At 46.4% G+C, this 17433-nt stretch overlaps 1 protein-coding gene and 1 long non-coding RNA gene across 4 annotated transcripts in view; one reads left to right on the top strand and one right to left on the bottom strand.

The window, feature by feature from the left end:
- The window catches only part of LOC105739444, a 58203-nt gene extending 49454 nt beyond the window's left edge, over positions 1-8749 (top strand). The window contains exon 8 of the long non-coding RNA XR_001115365.1: positions 7780-8749. This is a non-coding gene — a long non-coding RNA (uncharacterized LOC105739444). The remainder of the gene's footprint in view (positions 1-7779) is intronic.
- SLC22A4 (solute carrier family 22 member 4) overlaps positions 1-17433 on the bottom strand; it is a 50256-nt gene that overhangs the window by 24056 nt on the left and 8767 nt on the right. For 2 of the 3 annotated variants that reach the window (XM_030818491.1, XM_030818494.1), the window contains exons 2-3: positions 7769-7811; positions 6265-6419 (exon numbers count right to left, since the gene is read on the bottom strand). In XM_030818491.1, coding sequence (XP_030674351.1) covers positions 6265-6419; positions 7769-7811 — 198 coding nt within the window. Of the gene's footprint in view, positions 1-6264; positions 6420-7768; positions 7873-17433 lie in introns of all 3 variants that reach the window. The other variant, XM_003259936.4, reaches the window with a different exon arrangement.

The raw sequence follows: 17433 nt of genomic DNA, 5'->3' as shown, positions 1-17433 counted from the left end.
TCTGCTCTCTTTTAGGCAGTAACCCTTCCTTAAACAGGATCACCATCTTCACAGCTAGCATTTTTTTGAGTAGGTACTTTGAGACAGGTTCCAGGCTAAGTGTTTACATATATTATCTCTTTGACCCTTCACACCAGTTATATAAAAACTAATATTCCAGGCCAGGCATGGTGGCTTATGCCTGTAATCCCAGCACTTGGGAGGCTGAGACAGGCAGATCACCTGAGGTCAGGAGTTTGAGACCAGCCTGACCAATGTGATGAAACCTGTCTCTACTAAGAATACAAAAATTAGCCAGGCATGGTGGCATGCACCTGTAATCCCAGCTACCTGGGAGGCTGAGACAGGATAATCGCTTGAACCCAGGAGGCAGAGGTTGCAGTGAGCCAAGATCATGCGACTGCACTCCAGACTGGGCAACAAGAGTGAAACTCCATCTCAAACGAAAACTAAAACTAAAACAAAAACTAATATTCCTCTTACTTTACACATAATTAGCTGAGACTTCAGAGTGAAAGCCAATTGCCTAAATTCATGCATATAATAAGCGGTGCACCAGGATTTAAGCCTTATTTGCTCTATGGATACTGGTCTACCTTCCAAGAAAAAAATTACTGGGGGCATGACTTGGCCTTATAAAGCAGTTCTTCAGCTGAGATTCCAGTAGAGACATGAGGGGAGATGGGTGAAGCCATATCCTGCTATCATTTTTACAGTTTTCTTTTTTTTTCCTTTCTTTTTTTTTTTTTTAGAGACAGACTTGTGCTCTGTTGCTTAGGCCAGGGTGCAGTGGTGCAATCTCAGCTCACTGTAACCTCTGCCTCCTGGGTTCAAGTGATTTTCCTGCCTCAGCCTCCTAAGTAGCTGGGACTACAGGCGCTTGCCACCATGCCCGGCTAATTTTTGTATTTTTAGAAGAGATGGGGTTTTACCATGTTGGGCAGGCTGGTCTTGAACTTCTGACCTCAGGTGATCCACCCACCTTATCCCCCTTTCAGAAGTGGATTTGCATTTTCCCTTCCTTGGCTTATCACTGGAAGCCAGCCAGCCCCCTCTGAGTAATGCTAGGAGAAAAGCCTGATTACACAGGTCTTTTATGGCCTGCAGCTGCCATGACCTTTCCATGTGGCAGTGGCAGTGAAACAGATGACAGTGGTGACACCTGCTGTGCTGACTGGGGATCCCTGTCCTGGCCCCTATGCTCTATCTGCCTCTTCTGCCTGCTTCGCTTCTAGGGCAAAGCCTGGTTGGTCTTGGTCTGGCTGGGCCTCTGAGTTTCTCCTGGGAGTGAAACTTTGACATCTAAGCCAAAGGGACATGACCTGGCTAGGATGAGGGCCAGCATAGCCCTAGGAGTATTGCCCACCACCTGTCACACCCATCTGAATCTGAGCACTCTCTCCAAGAGGGAGTGACTCAGAGAGGGCCAGGCTGCCTTCCATGTAGAGCAGTACCTGCCCCAGGAACCGCTGGGCCCATTCCACACAGAGGCAGGACATGCACCTTCATAAATGACCAACATAGGCTCTCAGTAGACCCAAGCTCAAGAAACGAGACTGTAGTGCAGCTGCCAGGATATGAGGTGAGACCCAGGAACCATGGGCTAGGAATGTCCTCCATCTGGCATGGGGACAGCCTGGGTTCCTTGATGCTGAGTTGCTACTAGAGTGACTGTGATAAACCCTCCTTCATGGAGATATTATTATGAAGACTGAGATCATGTATGTAAAGTAACTAGGAGGGTGTCTGGCATGTGGCAGGTGCGCAGTAATAGTTATTCTTTATCCTGATCAAGCAGTTGAAATGTGCTGCATGTCAGGGGAATGATGGAAAGTACAATGCCTTTGATCCAAAAAGTCCCAGTGGAAGACAGCAGAACCCCTCTTCAGGGCTTAACAGATGTTCCCCTGCTCAGGGCTTCCCCTCTCTCTGCACCGATCACTCCACTCAAAAGTAACATTTCCTATCTCTGTGTATACCCAGCAATATGTGCCCCACTCCCTTGACCCATGTCCCCCTGTCCACAGTGACAGCTGCATTGGCTGCAGAGGCTCAATCAGGGAGTGAGCTCCTCGTGAATAGACAGGAGTGCGTTCTTGCTCTTCCCTGGGTCCCCCCAGTTCTTCCCTCTCATGGTGCAATGCAAATAAGGTATGCCAGCAAATTTCTGCATCATGTTTATGTATTTATATGCCAGCTCATCCCTTGGAGATTTTGAGGCAACTTCAAATTTAAATACAATAAAATAATGGTAACATTAAAGTAAGATATAAAGAAAAGTAGAAAGTTGTGCCTTGGTGAAAAGAACAAAAATATGCAGCTATTTTGAAAACAGTTTGGCAGTTCCTCAAAAGGTTAAATATAGAATCACCATAGGACCCAGCAGAGGTCCTACCTTATACCCAAGAGAATTAAAAACATATATCCACAAAAATACTTATTCTCCAATGTTCATAGCATTATTCATAACAGCCCCAAAGTAGAAACACCCAGATGTTCAATGACTGATGAATGGATGACCGAAATGTGTTGTCTTCATCCAGTGCAATACTAATTCATGTTACAACATGGATCAACCTTGAAAACAAGTGAAGTCGTCACAAAGGCCTCATAATATATGATTCTGTTTATATCAAATGTGCAGAATAGGGAACTCCATTAAAGGCAGAAAGTAAATTAGTGGTTGCCAGGGGCGAGGGGAAGAGGGAAATGACTGCTAATTCATATAGGGTTTCTTTTCAGGGTGATGAGGAGTTAGCTAGTGTCGATGGCTGTACAACTTTGTGAATATACTAAAAGCCACTGAATTAGACACTTTAGAAGTGTGAATATCACAGTATGCAAATCTGTCATGGACTGAATGTGTCCCTCTATTATTCATACATTGATCCCCTGACCTGATAGGATATAGGATTAGTGCCCTTACAAGAAGAGACACCAGAGAGTGAGCTCTCTATGGCTCACTCTGTCTTTCTTGCTTTCCCTCTCTCTGAGCACTTGAGCAGAGGAAAGACCACGTGAGGACTTAGGGAGAAGCCAGCCATCTGCAACCCAACGGGAGAAACCTCACCAGACACCAACCCTGCTGGCACTTTGATCTTGGACTTCTGCCCTCCACAACAGGGAAAAATAAATTTTGGTTGTTTAAACCACCCAGCCTACAGGATTTTGTTATGGCATCCCAAACAGGCGAAGACAAAATTATATTTCAACTTTTCAATTTAAAAACAGTAAAATATATATATATATATATATATATGGCTGGTAAAAGCTGCGTCATTGATGTAGTTAAATTTCAAATTTGCCCGAGCTTCCTGGTAGCCAGAGTTGTAAAGGAAGATGCCATCACTTATACAACTATCAAAAGGAGGAACCACTAGACATCAGAGGAAGCAAAGCTTTAAATGGTTCAGCATGCCCAAAGAAATGTCACATGGGAGGTTGATGTTAGAAGTACTGAAAAATACTGAATTAATGAATCAGTCAAGAGTTTTTTTGTGTTTAAGTTTGTGTTTAAGCGGCTAGTTTTGGGGGATAAGAGAGGATACTGATGGCATTCTACCCAGAAGGCTGTTGACAGGTGGAGGGCATTATTTCTGAGCAACAGTAGGAGATTGTGAGGGGAGCTGGAGCATGGGTAGGGTTAGTGTCCTTGGTCCCGAGTGGTCATTTCCTCCTAAACCAGCGTCATTCCGGCAACACCATCACTTCCAGGCATGTGTGCTTAATGTTGCGTTGGGTAGCACTGTTCTTTCTTTCTCTTGTCTAGTCTGCTATGACTCTGGCAGCCTTCATCATTTTTAAAAAGCAGCACAAAACAAGGACTCATTTCTGCACTGCTTTGACAGTGGGAGTAATTTGGCTTCCCAAATTAATGTGAAATTATCATGCAGAGCTTTGCCAACCCTTCCTTAGGGCCAGGGGTTGGAAGGCGCCTACCAAACTCCTCAACCCAGACCACACCCTTTGGTTTATTTTAGTTGAATACAACCTGGAATTCAGCTATTTTATCCCAGAAACACCAGAGAGCGCTGCTGCACTGTAGGGAAGCTAGCAGCCACCTTGCCTTTGTACTGTGTCCCCCAACCCCAGGTGCCGACTGGGGCGTCCAGCCATTCCAGAGCAGGCTGGTTTTCAGGGACACTTAAACTTTCAGACCTGAGAACCCAACACAACAAGTCTCCTACCAGGACACAAAAGCCAGCAATTTCCTGCAGAGCACAATGGAGTAAAACTACCACAGACAGGCTCCCAGAGCACCCTATAACAGGCCTGGCCACAGGCTGATAGCAAGCCCTGAGAGGCCTGGATCCCGGCTGATAGCGAGGCTGCTGCACCCAGGGTCTTACCTACTGGCTGCTGGCTTGACTGATCTTCCATGGCCTTACTTTCCCCTTGGCCCTGTTACCCTTCTTCACCCTGCATGTGGGACCACACACTGCACGGGGAGCTGGGAGGAGAGTAGATGACAGTGTCAGAGCCGCGGGGGCAGCCCTTTCCTGTAGGAAGCCTGGGGTATGCTCTTCCTGCCTCAGCCGCTCACACAGGGGAGGCCTGGAGGCCCCAGAATCACCCTGTGCCACTGAAAAGGCAGATCTCAATGCTGCCCATTCTATAGAACTGGGGATGCCACCACCTGGCACAAGTCCCACCTTGTTCCCATTCCCACGGAGAGAGCTTCTCTGGCTTCACCGTGACTCTCTGCCCTTCTGTTCCAGATGGCCCTTCAGGTCCTCCTGGATATGGGCCTGCTGGTCAGAGTCCTCTGTTTTGGGGAGGCCTGTTTGGCTTTTGGTATGTGTCTGGCCCAAGCAGAGCCACATGTTGGGTTTTTCAGGCTTAGGGAGGATCATCACACGGAAGATGGATTCTAGGGCCTTTGAACATGAAGACAATAGGCTTTGCCTTGTGTTCTTGGAGCCACTGGGGACTAGGAGGTTGCAATTTCTATCGTAAGATCCTCCAATCTCCAGTTTCCAATAACACTGGCCTGAAGCTCCCTGTGCCCTCTACACAAATGATCTTCAAGAAAATCTTGCCCCGCTCCTTCCCCCCACGGGAAGGGGAGCAGCCTCCTCCCGCTGGGGCCTGCTGAAGAGTGTGCTATCTGCTGGGACCATGTGGCTCCAGCATGTTCTTCCCACCTTCTCTCCTCCCTCCTCCCCTCTGCAGACACTGAGGCTGAGCCCATGGCACGGGGCTCTTCGCAAATAATTAAAGGAGTAGGGTTGGAATATTTCCATCCTGGCAACTTGACAGAAGGTGTACACACCATCAATTAAGACAGTGCAGCATCTCCAAAGCCAGCGAGTCCTTCAGACTCTTAAAAAGCAATCAGAGTCACCTAACCAGATTCGGACTTTTGAGGCAAGAAGAATCGTTAGACTTCTATTAAAGGAGTATTATTAATGATGACACTGTGACAATAGGGACAAATTGGGATGGTATTGAGCCACCTAGAATATATTATCACCCTAGAGAGGATGGGAACTAGTGTCTACTGTCCCAGAGATACCCCTCATCTCTGCTTCTCTCATTTGCCCATTCCCTGGGCTCAAGAACACACTCTCTCACTCCTGTAGATGACCCTCATCAACTTGCCTGGAGCTCACCTAACTCCCTCCCAGGAAAAGCTGCTGAGGGCCCCAGGGACCTCCTCATGACCTTGTAGCTGATGAGTCTTCCTCATGCAGCCTAACAGGAGATGGGGCTACTATCAGTGCAGGGAGGCTTGTCCTGTGCTTAGCTGATAGGCCCTGGGGTGGGCTCTGACTCAGGGTGACGCCAGATAGGCCCAGTGATGGCGGGCTGGCACGGAACTCCCCCTGTCTGGCATGAGCCTCCCCACCTGTGTACTGGCCACAGTGACTACCCTAAGTCTCTTCAATGGCAACCAGGAAGAAGTCTCAAGCCTACACAACTCAGATCAAAGACATCCTCAGGCTGCCCTTCCCCTAAACTGTCCTCCTCTGTGCCTCTCTTAAGCCCTGTGCTCCTAAGAATGTGTCTCAGCTGTTATGCAGCTGGTTCTTAATGGCTCCTGTTCTTCTTCTCCACCATATTTCAGGGCTCAGCACAGAGGTGGCTCCCTGTGAGTGCCTGCCCTGCCCCTGACTTGCTCCAAGAGCTGTGGCTACAGCTCCCTCCCAACACACGTATATCCAAAGGCTTTGGAAGCACAGCCCAATGGCCCGATGAATTCCTCTTTCTGGACCTTTCAGAGGGTTAGAGGGAAGTACCCCATGTCCCAGAAGTCATTCCTACCTAGTATGAAGGCTACCACATAGTTGGAGATCTGGCCCATGCCCACGATGACAAATAACACAGTGAACATCTCCCAGCTGATGGAGAAAATCTGCAGGAAGCTGAAGCCAGTCTGTACAGCCATGGTTGCGAAGAGAACGTTCTTCCTGCCAAACCTAGAGAATGCAGTATAACACAAAACATGAGATGTGTAGGTTGCCAAGGTGTGTTGCAAGCCTGAGTCAGGCATCAATGCAGACTTAGTGTTTTTTCAGGGCTCTGGCATACTTTTTTCCCTGTCACATCCTCCCATCTTCCTCCTTGGTGAGGTCTCAGGTATCTGTCCGCTCAGGAGATAGCTTTTGAGATTCTCAGCTTCTTGTGGAGACATCATGTCTCAAAAGCACGGAGCAGCGTACACAAGGACCACGTGGAAATATGCTCTTTAGAAGGAGCCACAGATAGATGCTACCAGCACATTTCTGGAAAGTGGGTACAGCACAGATTGCAGATATTTCTTGAATCAGCAACATGAAAATTCTGTAAATCCAGAACTAACAGTCACTCCGCAAGTGGTTTTTAACCTTGGCTGCACTTGGAATCACCTGGAGAGCTTGGAAAAAATACTGATGCCAGCATCCCACCTCCCAAGATTTTGGGATACAGTTTGGGTATTAGGATTTTGGAAAGTTTCCCAGATGAGTAGCATGCAACCAAAATTGCAAACCACTGCTCTGTGGGAAGGTGTAGCTTTCAGCAATGTCTGTTGGTGACACTGAAGTTGGTTTAAGTGTTACCTTCATATTCTGGTAGTGACCAGTGGATAGAATGGAGCACAGGTGTGAGCAGAGCAGCCTTTCCCGCCCCATTTTCCAAACTCAGGTCTCTGGCTGTTGGCTTGGGCTGGGAAGCTTTCCCCAGCACTGCCATTTAGCACCCCCACCTTCCTGCACTGGTCGCCACAGCACATACAGGGGCCTGTGGAATACTGTCTCCCGGTGCTGTGATGCTGCCTCCTCAGGCCTGTAAGCTCTATGAGGCCCAGAGCCAGCGTCAGCTCTGTGGCCCCAGTGTCCAGCCCAGGGTCCAAGCCACAGCAGCAGTGTGTGCACAGTTGCGGCTCACTGTCTGGCTGCTGGCTGTTTGCAGACAGATCCTGTGCCATCCACCCCTACCCCTGAGGTAATGGTGGAGCAGGGAGGGCAGTGGTGATGGTAGCGTCATGTTTTGTCAAGGAGTCTGTGGTATGAGGACCCCACTTTCCAGTGGGGTCAGTGGCCCCTCCCCACCACTGGCCAAAGCCCTGGGAGTATGAGGCTGGGAGAATGGAACAAAAGTGTGTCCAGGTGAAGGGGACTGAGGGCAGGGTGAATAGGAGACATCAGGGCTCCTCCTATCACTGAATCAGCGGCCTGAGGGTCCTCCCTTTCTCTGGGTAGAAATACCCTGAATTCAGTCCAGCCCCAAGATAGGCAGTGATTGACAAGGGGCACCATCCCACCTTCCTCCCCTCCCATGTCCTTACCTGTCTGACAGCTGCCCGGACATGAAGGAGCCAAGGAGCACGCCTACGAAGAACAGGGAGGTGGTGAGGGGCACCTTCCAGTTGTCCTCACACACCAGATTCCACTGCCAAGGAAGACAGCATGAAGCATAAGCCCAACCCCGAGGCAGACCTCAACCCTAGCCCAGCTCCGAGGGAATATTAGCATGGCTGGCGGGCAGACTCTCCTCCCCTGTGCCAGGATATTGCCTTTGTGCAAAGGGCATAGGCCTTGCAGCCCTGGGTTTGACTGGCCTGTGCCAGGACTGGGGCGAGTAACCTGGGGCAAGTCACTGCCCTCCCTGAAACTCAGGATCCTCTTCGGAAAGGGAGGGTGATGCTCCTACTCTGCTCGCATTACATAGCAAGAAGCCAGCCGAGGCCATGGCTGTGACTGGTGACCCCTCAGCTGTGAGGCAGTCCAAAGTAAAGGTGGAACTGCATCTTCAGAAGCCAGCCTAGTGTGGAGGGGAGGTGTTTGAAAAGCCCAAAGGGCAGGGCAGAGGGCATGGCCACTTGGTCCAGGGGTAAAATTTCTTTTCCCTTGTTAAAAAGTGCAGGTGGTTCCAGGAGCTCTGTGACTTTATTTTCTGAGCAGACCCCTCTGAAAAATTTTGTGGTCCCTGGTCCACTCACGCCTAGGCCAAGCTTGTGGCCTGATTCAGGGCCCCATCGTTCTGGGGCCTACTTAACTCCTCTCCAGGGCTCCCTAGCTCCCCTCCTACATCCCTACACCCTCCTTCCCATCCAGTCTTCCCAGAAGTGTGGTCCCTCCCATTCCCTAGGGCCTGCGGGATGCTGCTGCCCTAACAAGTCCCTGCCAGTGCATCTACAAAATGAGTTTCGGCCAGAGTTTCAGTTTGACTTAAGTCAAATAAGCAACATCTCAAGGGAGGTGACAAAAATTTCAAAGTGTGTTTAGTGACCTTTCATTTATTAAAAACAAATAAATAAATAAACAGATGCCAATGAGCACTTTGGGCTTGGGTTTTGGCGGCTGCTGTCTGTGGCGAGATGATCCAGTCTGGAGGAAAGACCCCTGCCTCCCACCCAGCCCTCACTCCATCTTGGGTGGGGCTGCTTTTACTGCATTCGCCAAACAATTCCTTCTGAATCCTCACAACTCCCTTGAAAGTGTGGTGGATTTAAGCACAAACTCACATATTTATATCACACCTCATTCTGCAGCAGACAGAGGTGTTTATAAAACACATACAAGAGAAAAATGTAAAACGAAAAGCTAAGGGAATTGGGGCAAATGGAAAATAAAGAGGAGGGAAGCTGCAAAAACCAAGCCTGGGGTAAGACTGACCCTAGACTATCCTGTCCACGGGCCTGCCTGCTTGCCAGACGGGGCTCCAAAACTGGCTCTGCATATGCCAGCAGCTCAGCTCTCAGAAGGGTTACAGTATCCGAAGTAGTCCGCTTATTCGCAGAAGCACAGTTGTTCTGAATACTGAGATCCGAAAGAAGTGTCTCCTATGTCCTTCTTCCACAAAGGAGCCACTCTGTGATGCTGAGAATAATGTCCTCGAGAATAGCCCTGTCCTGGAGACCATAGCAAGATTCATGAGGTCGCCTGTCACAGTGCTCACAATGCTGGCCACAGGCAACGCCCAACACAGCTCTGCAGAAGAAAAACAACTGGGGCCAGGAACTCAGCGCTCTCTGCTCAGGCACAATCCGAGGATAAATCTCAGACTGTACCCAGAGCAGCATTGCCTCACCTGGGGCTCCTGCATGGGCTTCAGGAGAAAGGGAAATGAATCCTCTAAAACTGTATGGCCAGATTAATGTGTTCTGCCAGTCCATAGACCGGAAGCGGTAAACAGGACGTGTGCCTGCATTCATGGCCATCTACCTCCAAAAATAACTGTCCAAAGCTTCAGATAAAAGCTTGGGATCTGCTTCTGACTTAGAGAGATGAGCAGTTGAGGCCCCAAAGCCTCATGATGTGGTGTGACCCATTTTGCAGAAGATTAAACTGAGACTGTGAGAATGGGATTTGTCTGAAGTCATAGCAAGTAAATGAGCATGATAGATACCTACTTGGGCCTCAGAACCCAATCTTGTACCAGTGTCCTGCTTTGGACCTATACTCCCTAAGGCAGGACAAAATGAGCTTATTAAATATGATGCCCTACACTTCTTCAAGGAATGTGATACCAGGAGACAATTACCCAGGACTAGGAGTATAAGGCCTCCATCACAGCCTTTAGCCTCAAACAGAGCCAAGAAGAACTCAAGATTGGTAGAGGCGTTAACATGCCAACCATCATCATTCCATCTGCAGTTGAGCAGAAAAGCTCTTTCAAATATAATGTGCTCTCCTTTGTAGTCTGTCAAATATTTTTCTGTCTGGACTTTGCCTTAGGGCAGGATAGATAGGATTTAGAGATAGAAAGGAAAGGAAGGTTGTTAGATGTGGAGCCAGGCATTGCATGAGCAAAGGGTAGGACTGGGAACTGGCTACTTAATTTGCAAGGTCCAGGGCAAACTGAAAATACAGAACTCCTTGGTCAAAAATTATTAAGAATTTCAATACAGCAATGGCAACGCATTGAAACCAAGTGTGGCGCTCTGTGTGACTGAACAGTTGCATGCCCATGAAGCTGGCCCTGGTAGGGGGTCAAACCTGGTCTCCAGGAAATGAAGCAGATGCAGGAGTTCTGAATGGGGACACTGGGAAGGGGGGTAAGGTGAGGGTCAACTCCCATCATTCTCCTTCCTGTAGGCTCTGCATCAATGGCTTTCGGTCCCATTCCCTCCCTGAAGAGGGGCCCAAGAAGCCCTGTCAGCATCAAGCAGCACAGGAAGAGCCATGCACACGCATTGGCCGTTTGCCCCAAGCCCATGAGGGGTGCTAACTGCCTTTGGAGACCCTGCTTACAACCAGCAGTGGAAGGCAGCTAGACTGCATGGCTGCCCACGGTTGACTCTAAGGCTGGGCTCTCCTTTGGGGAGTTATGGTGCCGAAAGTGTCTTTTTGGAAAGCTATGAGGGGCCTGGTATTAGGACACAGGATTGGCAAATGAAGTTCTACCTGGAGCGAAGGGCTACAGTCCAGTAAATCAGCTGCCAGTCCTAAGAGGGGCCCTTTAGAAAGGGCTTTTCTTAGGAAACCAGGCCCTGCCTGCCCCTGGGCCCTTCAGGTTTGAGGGATATGTCTTAGGTCTCCTCTGGCCAGGGCCACAAAACCTCCCTGTGGTTAACAGTGACATGGCGGGCCCAGTGGGAGACAGTGTTTTCCTTGATGGGACAGACCTGTCCCTGTGGGTCCCTGCACATGTTTGTACATACATGCACACACACATACATACACATGACCAGCTCAGAGGCTAATGGCAGATGTCCTGGTGAGGAGCTGGCTGGCATTGCTATGGGGCTGTGCTTTCAAGTCAAACCCTAACATTTCTGAAACATAGCTTACCTCCCCCTCCCTGTCCCTCTGATGGGGCCTCCCGGGGTTACTATGTCTGTCCCATCAGCAGGGTCCCAGACCAAGGTTCTCACAACAGAGCAGAGTGAGCTCCATTTAGCTGGGCCACATGGCCTTCAGCTCTAATTTAAGAAACAAAAATCCAGGTGACAAGGTAATAGGGGATGGGAGGTCACTCTTGGCATAGAAGCATGTGCCACCTCCCATGCCTCCCTATAGTAAAGGGAGTAATGGGAAAGACAGTAACAGTGTGGAGTGCTCACTGAGTGCCATGTATTATCTCAGGGGATCTCAGGGTTGCCATGTGAGATGGGTACTCTTTTTATCCTCGTTTTATAAATGAGGAAGTGAAGGCACAGAGCAATAAAGCAACCAGCCCAAGTTCTCCTAGCGAACGGGTAAAAAAAAAAAAAAAAAAATTGCTTAATCACTGATTCAACTGACATTGAGCACCTACCTGCTCCAGGCCAGGCTCTGTGTGGGGCACAAGAAAGACATGGTCCCTGCCCTCACAAAGCTCAAGGTCAAGCATACTTTACAGGCCAGATGTGCACATGTGCATGCATGACGCCAGCAGCCCTGGGTGGGGTGGGCCCTCTTCTGGGCCACTTCACGCTTGCTCTTTGGCTAAAGAGGAAAGAGGCACCCCCTCCTCACCATCCTCCAGCAGAAGGACAGAGTTCTAAAACCTGAATAATCCGTATGATCATATTTTAGATGACTAGTGTTTGCACAGTGCTAGGCACACAGTGGGTGCTTAACAAATTGTTGAATGAATATTGAACAATTAATTAGGAGTTACAGAAAATCACCCTGGAAAATGTGGTTCTTGGGCTGAGGAGTATCACACATAGCACTTGGAAAATCACCCTCAGCCTTGAACTAACTCTCCAAGTAGCCAAAGTCTGGCAGTTTTAGTTTTTACCAGAGCCATAAAGGACCATAAAGATAAGTGAACCCCGTCTGACCTGCACGGAACTGAGAACGCTGGAAGGTAGCCTGGTGTTCAGCAAAGAACACAGGCTCTCTCGGGGTGTGTGATGTTGCGCAATCCACTCACCTCTATTAGCCTGCTTCTTCACCTTCAAAACGATGACAGTAATACCTGCTCCCGGGTTTGTTGTGTGCATTGCATGGGAAATGTCAGTGGTGACACATTACAGGCCTCATTAAATGGTAGTTCCCTTTCTACCAGGCTCATACTAGTAGAGCATTTTATTTGTCCTGAGCAAAATCATGACTTGGAACACATGGATGAATAAGCAAAGCAGGTTACACTTAAATCTGACTAAGAGAAAGAAATTCTGAGAAATAAAAATTATTCCAGCCCATTACTAAAAGCTAGAAAAGCTCTTATAAAAGGGATTTGATAAATGGAATTCAATCCCAGAGATGACTGTGAGTGAAAAATTAGCAATGGTCCTTTTAAGAATAAAAGATTGATTTCTATAGTATCCTCTCATAGTTATCCTTTATTGGAGAGAAAAGTAAGAAGTAGTAGTTAATAATGGACTATACATCCACCCCAGTTCTATCTTTGTCACTTGATTGTGACTTAAAGCTGGGAATTCCTTGACCATCTGAAGAAACAAACAAAGAAAAACAAAAACAAACCTGGCTAGTTAATTACTTTTTTGTAACAATTTTACTGAGATATGATTTATACACCATAACATTTACTCTTTTAAAGTATACAATTCAGTCATTTTTAGTATATTCACAGACTTGGGCAACCATCAGCAATGATCTGATTTTAGAATTTTCATCACCCTTGAAAGAAAACCCATACCTGTTAGCAGTCACTCCTCATTCTCTACTTCCTCTAGCCCCTGGAAACCACAAATCTACTTTCTGTCTCTATGAATTTGCCTATTCTGGACATTTCATATAAATGGAATCATACAATATATAGTCTTTTGTGACTGGCTTCTTATACTTAGCTCCTTTTCTAAGTCCATCCATGTCATTGTGCAGTGTATCAGCACTTCATTAGTTTTTATGGTTTAATAATATTCCATGGTTTGGGCTGGGTGCGGTGGGTCACACCTGTAATCCCAGCACTTTGGGAGGCTGAGGCGGGTGGGTCACCTGAGGTCAGGAGTTCAAGACCAGCCTGGGTAACATGGTGAAACCCTGTCTCTACTAAAAATGCAAAAATTAGCTGGCCACGGTGGCATGTGCCTATAATCCCAGCTACTTGGGAGGCTGAGACAGGAGAGTTGCTTGAGCCCGGGAGGTGGAGGTTGCAGTGAGCTGAGATCGCACCACTGCACTCCAGCCTGGGCAAAAAAGTGAGACTCCATCTCAACAACAACAACAACAACAACTATATATATATATATATTTATTTATTTATTTCACGGTTTAGGTCTACCACATTTTTAATGATCTGTTCATCAGTTGATAAGTATTTGGGTTGTTTCCACTTTTTGGCTACTATGAATAATGCTGCTGTGAACATTCATGTACAACATTTTGTGTGTACATGTTTTCATTTCTTTGGGGTATATACATAGTAGTGAAATTGTTGGGTCATACACATAGTAGTGAAATTGTTGGGTCATATGTAAGTATATACTTAACCTTTTGCAGAACTCCTTAATCTGCTTTCCAAAGTGGCTACACCATTTTACAATCCCAACAGCAATGAATGAGGGTTTCAATTTCTCCACATTCCTACCAGTACTTGTTATTGTGTGTCTTTAATTTTAGTCATTGTAGTGGGTGTAAAGAGGTGTCTCATTGTGGTTTTGATTGCATTTCTCTAATAACTAATGTTGAACATCTTTTGCATCGAATCTATTGATCAATTTGGAGAGCACTGCCATAATAACAATAAGTCTTCTGCTCCATGAACAGAACATGGGAAGCTTTTCCACTTTTTAAGGGCTTCTGGAATTTCTTTCAATGACATTTTATAGTTTTTAAAGTATATATTTTGCAAATTTTTGGTTAAATTTATTTCTGAAGTGCCTCCTTTAATATTTCTTGTAAGACATCACTGCTAGAAACAATTCTCTCAAGTTTTGTGTGTTTTTGAATTTCTTTATCTCATTTTTGAAAGACAGTTTTGTTGGATGCATGATTCTTGGTTGACAGTTTCTTTTTCCTTGAGCACTTAGAATATGCCACTCCACTGCCTTCTGTCCTTTATGGTTTCTGATGAGAAGTCAAACGTTGATCTTATTGGAGTTCTCTTGTATGTACCTAGTCATATATTTGCTGCTTTCAAAATTTTCCCTTGGTTTTTGTCTTTTTTTTTTGTTTAAGCAGTTTTACCATGATGAATCAGGGTATAGATCTCTTTGTGATTATTCTATTTGCAGTTTGTTGAGCTTCTGAAATGTGTAGATTAATGTTTTCCACCAAATTTGGGAAGTTTTCAGTCATTATTTCTTTGAGCATTTTTTCTGCCCTTTTCTCTCTTTCTCCTCTCCTAGTATTTCCATTATGCATATATTGCTATGTTTAATGGTGTTCCCCATTTCTCTGAGACTCTATACATTTTCTTTATTCCCTTTTTCCTCTCTGTTCTTTGGATTGCATAATTTCCAATCCTCTATCTTCAAGTTTGCTGATCCTTTCTTTTGCCTATTCAAATCTTCTGTTAAGGCCCTTGAGTTACTTTTAAATTTCAATTATTGTATATTTTTACTCTAGAATTTCTATTCAGTTGTTTTGTTTGTTTGTTTAAGAGACAAGGTCTCTTTCTGTTGCCCAGGCTGGGGTTGAACTCCTGGGCTTAAGCAATCCTCCTACCTCAGCCTCCTGAGTAACTGGGACTATAGGCACATGCCACCATGTCTGGCTCAGCTTTTAAAAATATAAATGTAATTTTTCTCTCTTTATTGCTATTCTCTATTTGAAGCAATATTGTCATCATACTTTTAAGAGCATGACTTCCTTTCATTCTTTGAACATATTTATAATGGCTGCTTTAAAGTCTGTTAAAATCTGACATGTGGGTCCTCTCAGGCAGTTACTGTTGCCCACATTTTCCCCCCATGTATAGGTCATATTTTTCTGTTTCTCTGCATATCTCGTAATTTTTTGTTAAAAACTGGACATTTTTAGATAATATATTGTAGAAATTAGGTACCGTCACATTCTTCCACCCCCATTTCCCTGATCTTTCTTCTTCTTCTTTTTTTCTGAGATGAAGTCTCACTCTGTTGCCCAAGCTAGAGTACAGTGGCATGATCTCAGTTCACTGCAACCTCCGCCTCCTGGGTTCCAGCAATTCTCCTGCCTCGGCCTCCTGAGTAGCTGGGATTACAGGGACCTGCCACCACGCCCAGCTAATTTTTGTATTTTTAGTAGAGATGGGGTTTCCCCACATTAGCCAGGCTGGTCTCGAACTCCCGGCCTCAGGTGATCCACCCGCCTTGGCCTCCCAAAGTGCTAGGATAACAGGCACCAGCCACCACGCCAGCCTGATCTTTCTATTAAGCTGTCTGTCTCTGCTGGTATCACACCCTGCTGTTAGCCTCACTAATTGCTAGCTTATTCATTTCAATAATGCCCTGGGGGCATATATTGTCCCACAGTCTAATCCAATTGACATCAAGCCCCTTTGCAGTGGTAGTTTTTGAGGCAAATCTGTAAGGTTTGTTTTGACTCCAGAAGGGCTGCTCTTAGCTGTCTCTTTCTTGTTTTGTTTGTTTTCTGTTTTTTCCTGGTAAACTAGCTGCATTATGGGTTCATTTGTTGCTCTAATGGAGTTACCAGAATCCTTTTAGTTGCTTACCACTAAATTCTCCATTGTTCTTGAGAGCAATCTTAGGCTGTCCTTTCACACACTCTATTTCAAATAAAGTTCGTTCCTGTGGGGACAGCTTTAGAACTCAGTTCTTTTGGATTATCTCTCCCCCCTGGACAAAATATCTGAGCTCCTGTTGTAGAGAGGTAGGTAGGGAAAGTGGCCCATTTATCTCAGAATGACACCCCTACTTTATGAGTCAGACCCTGAGTGGAAGTGGGAGCTTGGTGTGGAACCTCTGCCGTATGAATGAGCTGGGATAAGGGCAATCAAGGCTCTAATATTCTCAACTTGTGGCACCTGGAGTAGAGTCTCTACTATATGAAAGGCGGTGGGTGGAGGATGGGAACCTATGATCCCCTGGTTGCACTCACGAGGATTTTAACTTCTGTGGTTTGGAGCTAAGAGAATACAGGGATGGGTGGGGGATGGGCATTGGTTGTCCCTCTTGGTGGGCTGCTGTAGCCCTTCCTTGGAAGCTGAGGAGAGAGAGAACTCTATTTTCTTGGCCATACCCACCTAGAGTGGAACTTCTATTTTTCTTGTGCTGGGAGGAAGGGGAAAGGGAGGGCTGGAGGAGTTATGACTCAAATATCATAGACTTCCACTGTTCTTGCCAAGATATAGTCGACTTTCTTGAATAAATATATGCTCTTAGGACAACTTCCAGAGACTCTAAGTGTGTGTGTGTGTGTGTGTGTGTGGTGTGTGTATTTTCACCAGTTACGGCTGTTTCACTGAGGAGCTGGTCTATGGCGCTGGCGCTCCTCACACTGCTATTTTCGAAGTCTGAGAATCTTTTCATGTGCTAATCGATTTGTATTTCTTTGGCAAAACGTCTATTCTCCAAAATGGGCAAATGATTTTATCCATTTTTAAATCAGGTTGTCTTCTTATTGCTGAGTTGTAAGAGTTCTTTTTATATTCTAGATACAAATCCTTTATCAGATATATGATTTGCCAATATTTTCTCCCATTTTGTGGGTTATCTTTTTGTCTGTTTAATTCTTCTACTCATATTTTCATTTACAAATAACTAAGCCAGAAGGCTGCTAAACCTTAAAATGTTCTCAGTATCTTTCTTTCTTTATATTAGAAAAGCTACCACAGATGGAAAAGCCTCACTGACGAGTTCTGTGATCACTGGGGGCTAAACCAAAGCAGAAAACCCAGTGAGTGTGAGTGGGAAGATAGGGATGGGAGTGGAGGGGCTGTGGGAAGCAGAAGGGTCACTCAGGGACCTGGCTGTGCCCCTTGCATCCTGACAATGGATCCACCACAGCTCTGTGGTGGATACCAGTCTGTATTAGGGGAACATGAGCAAATGGCATTGTGTCTGTGGCAGTCACCAAGCACTGAGGGGAAGCTCTGGAAGTTGCTGCCTGAACCTGCCCTCCAGTCTTGCAAACGCTGAGCAGGAGCCACCAGGCTTGGACTGTCTGTGCTTCT

This window comes from Nomascus leucogenys, chromosome 2 (genome assembly GCF_006542625.1).
Source record: "Nomascus leucogenys isolate Asia chromosome 2, Asia_NLE_v1, whole genome shotgun sequence".
Lineage (NCBI taxonomy): Eukaryota > Metazoa > Chordata > Mammalia > Primates > Hylobatidae > Nomascus > Nomascus leucogenys.
This window is presented reverse-complemented; position numbering and strand designations above follow the sequence as displayed.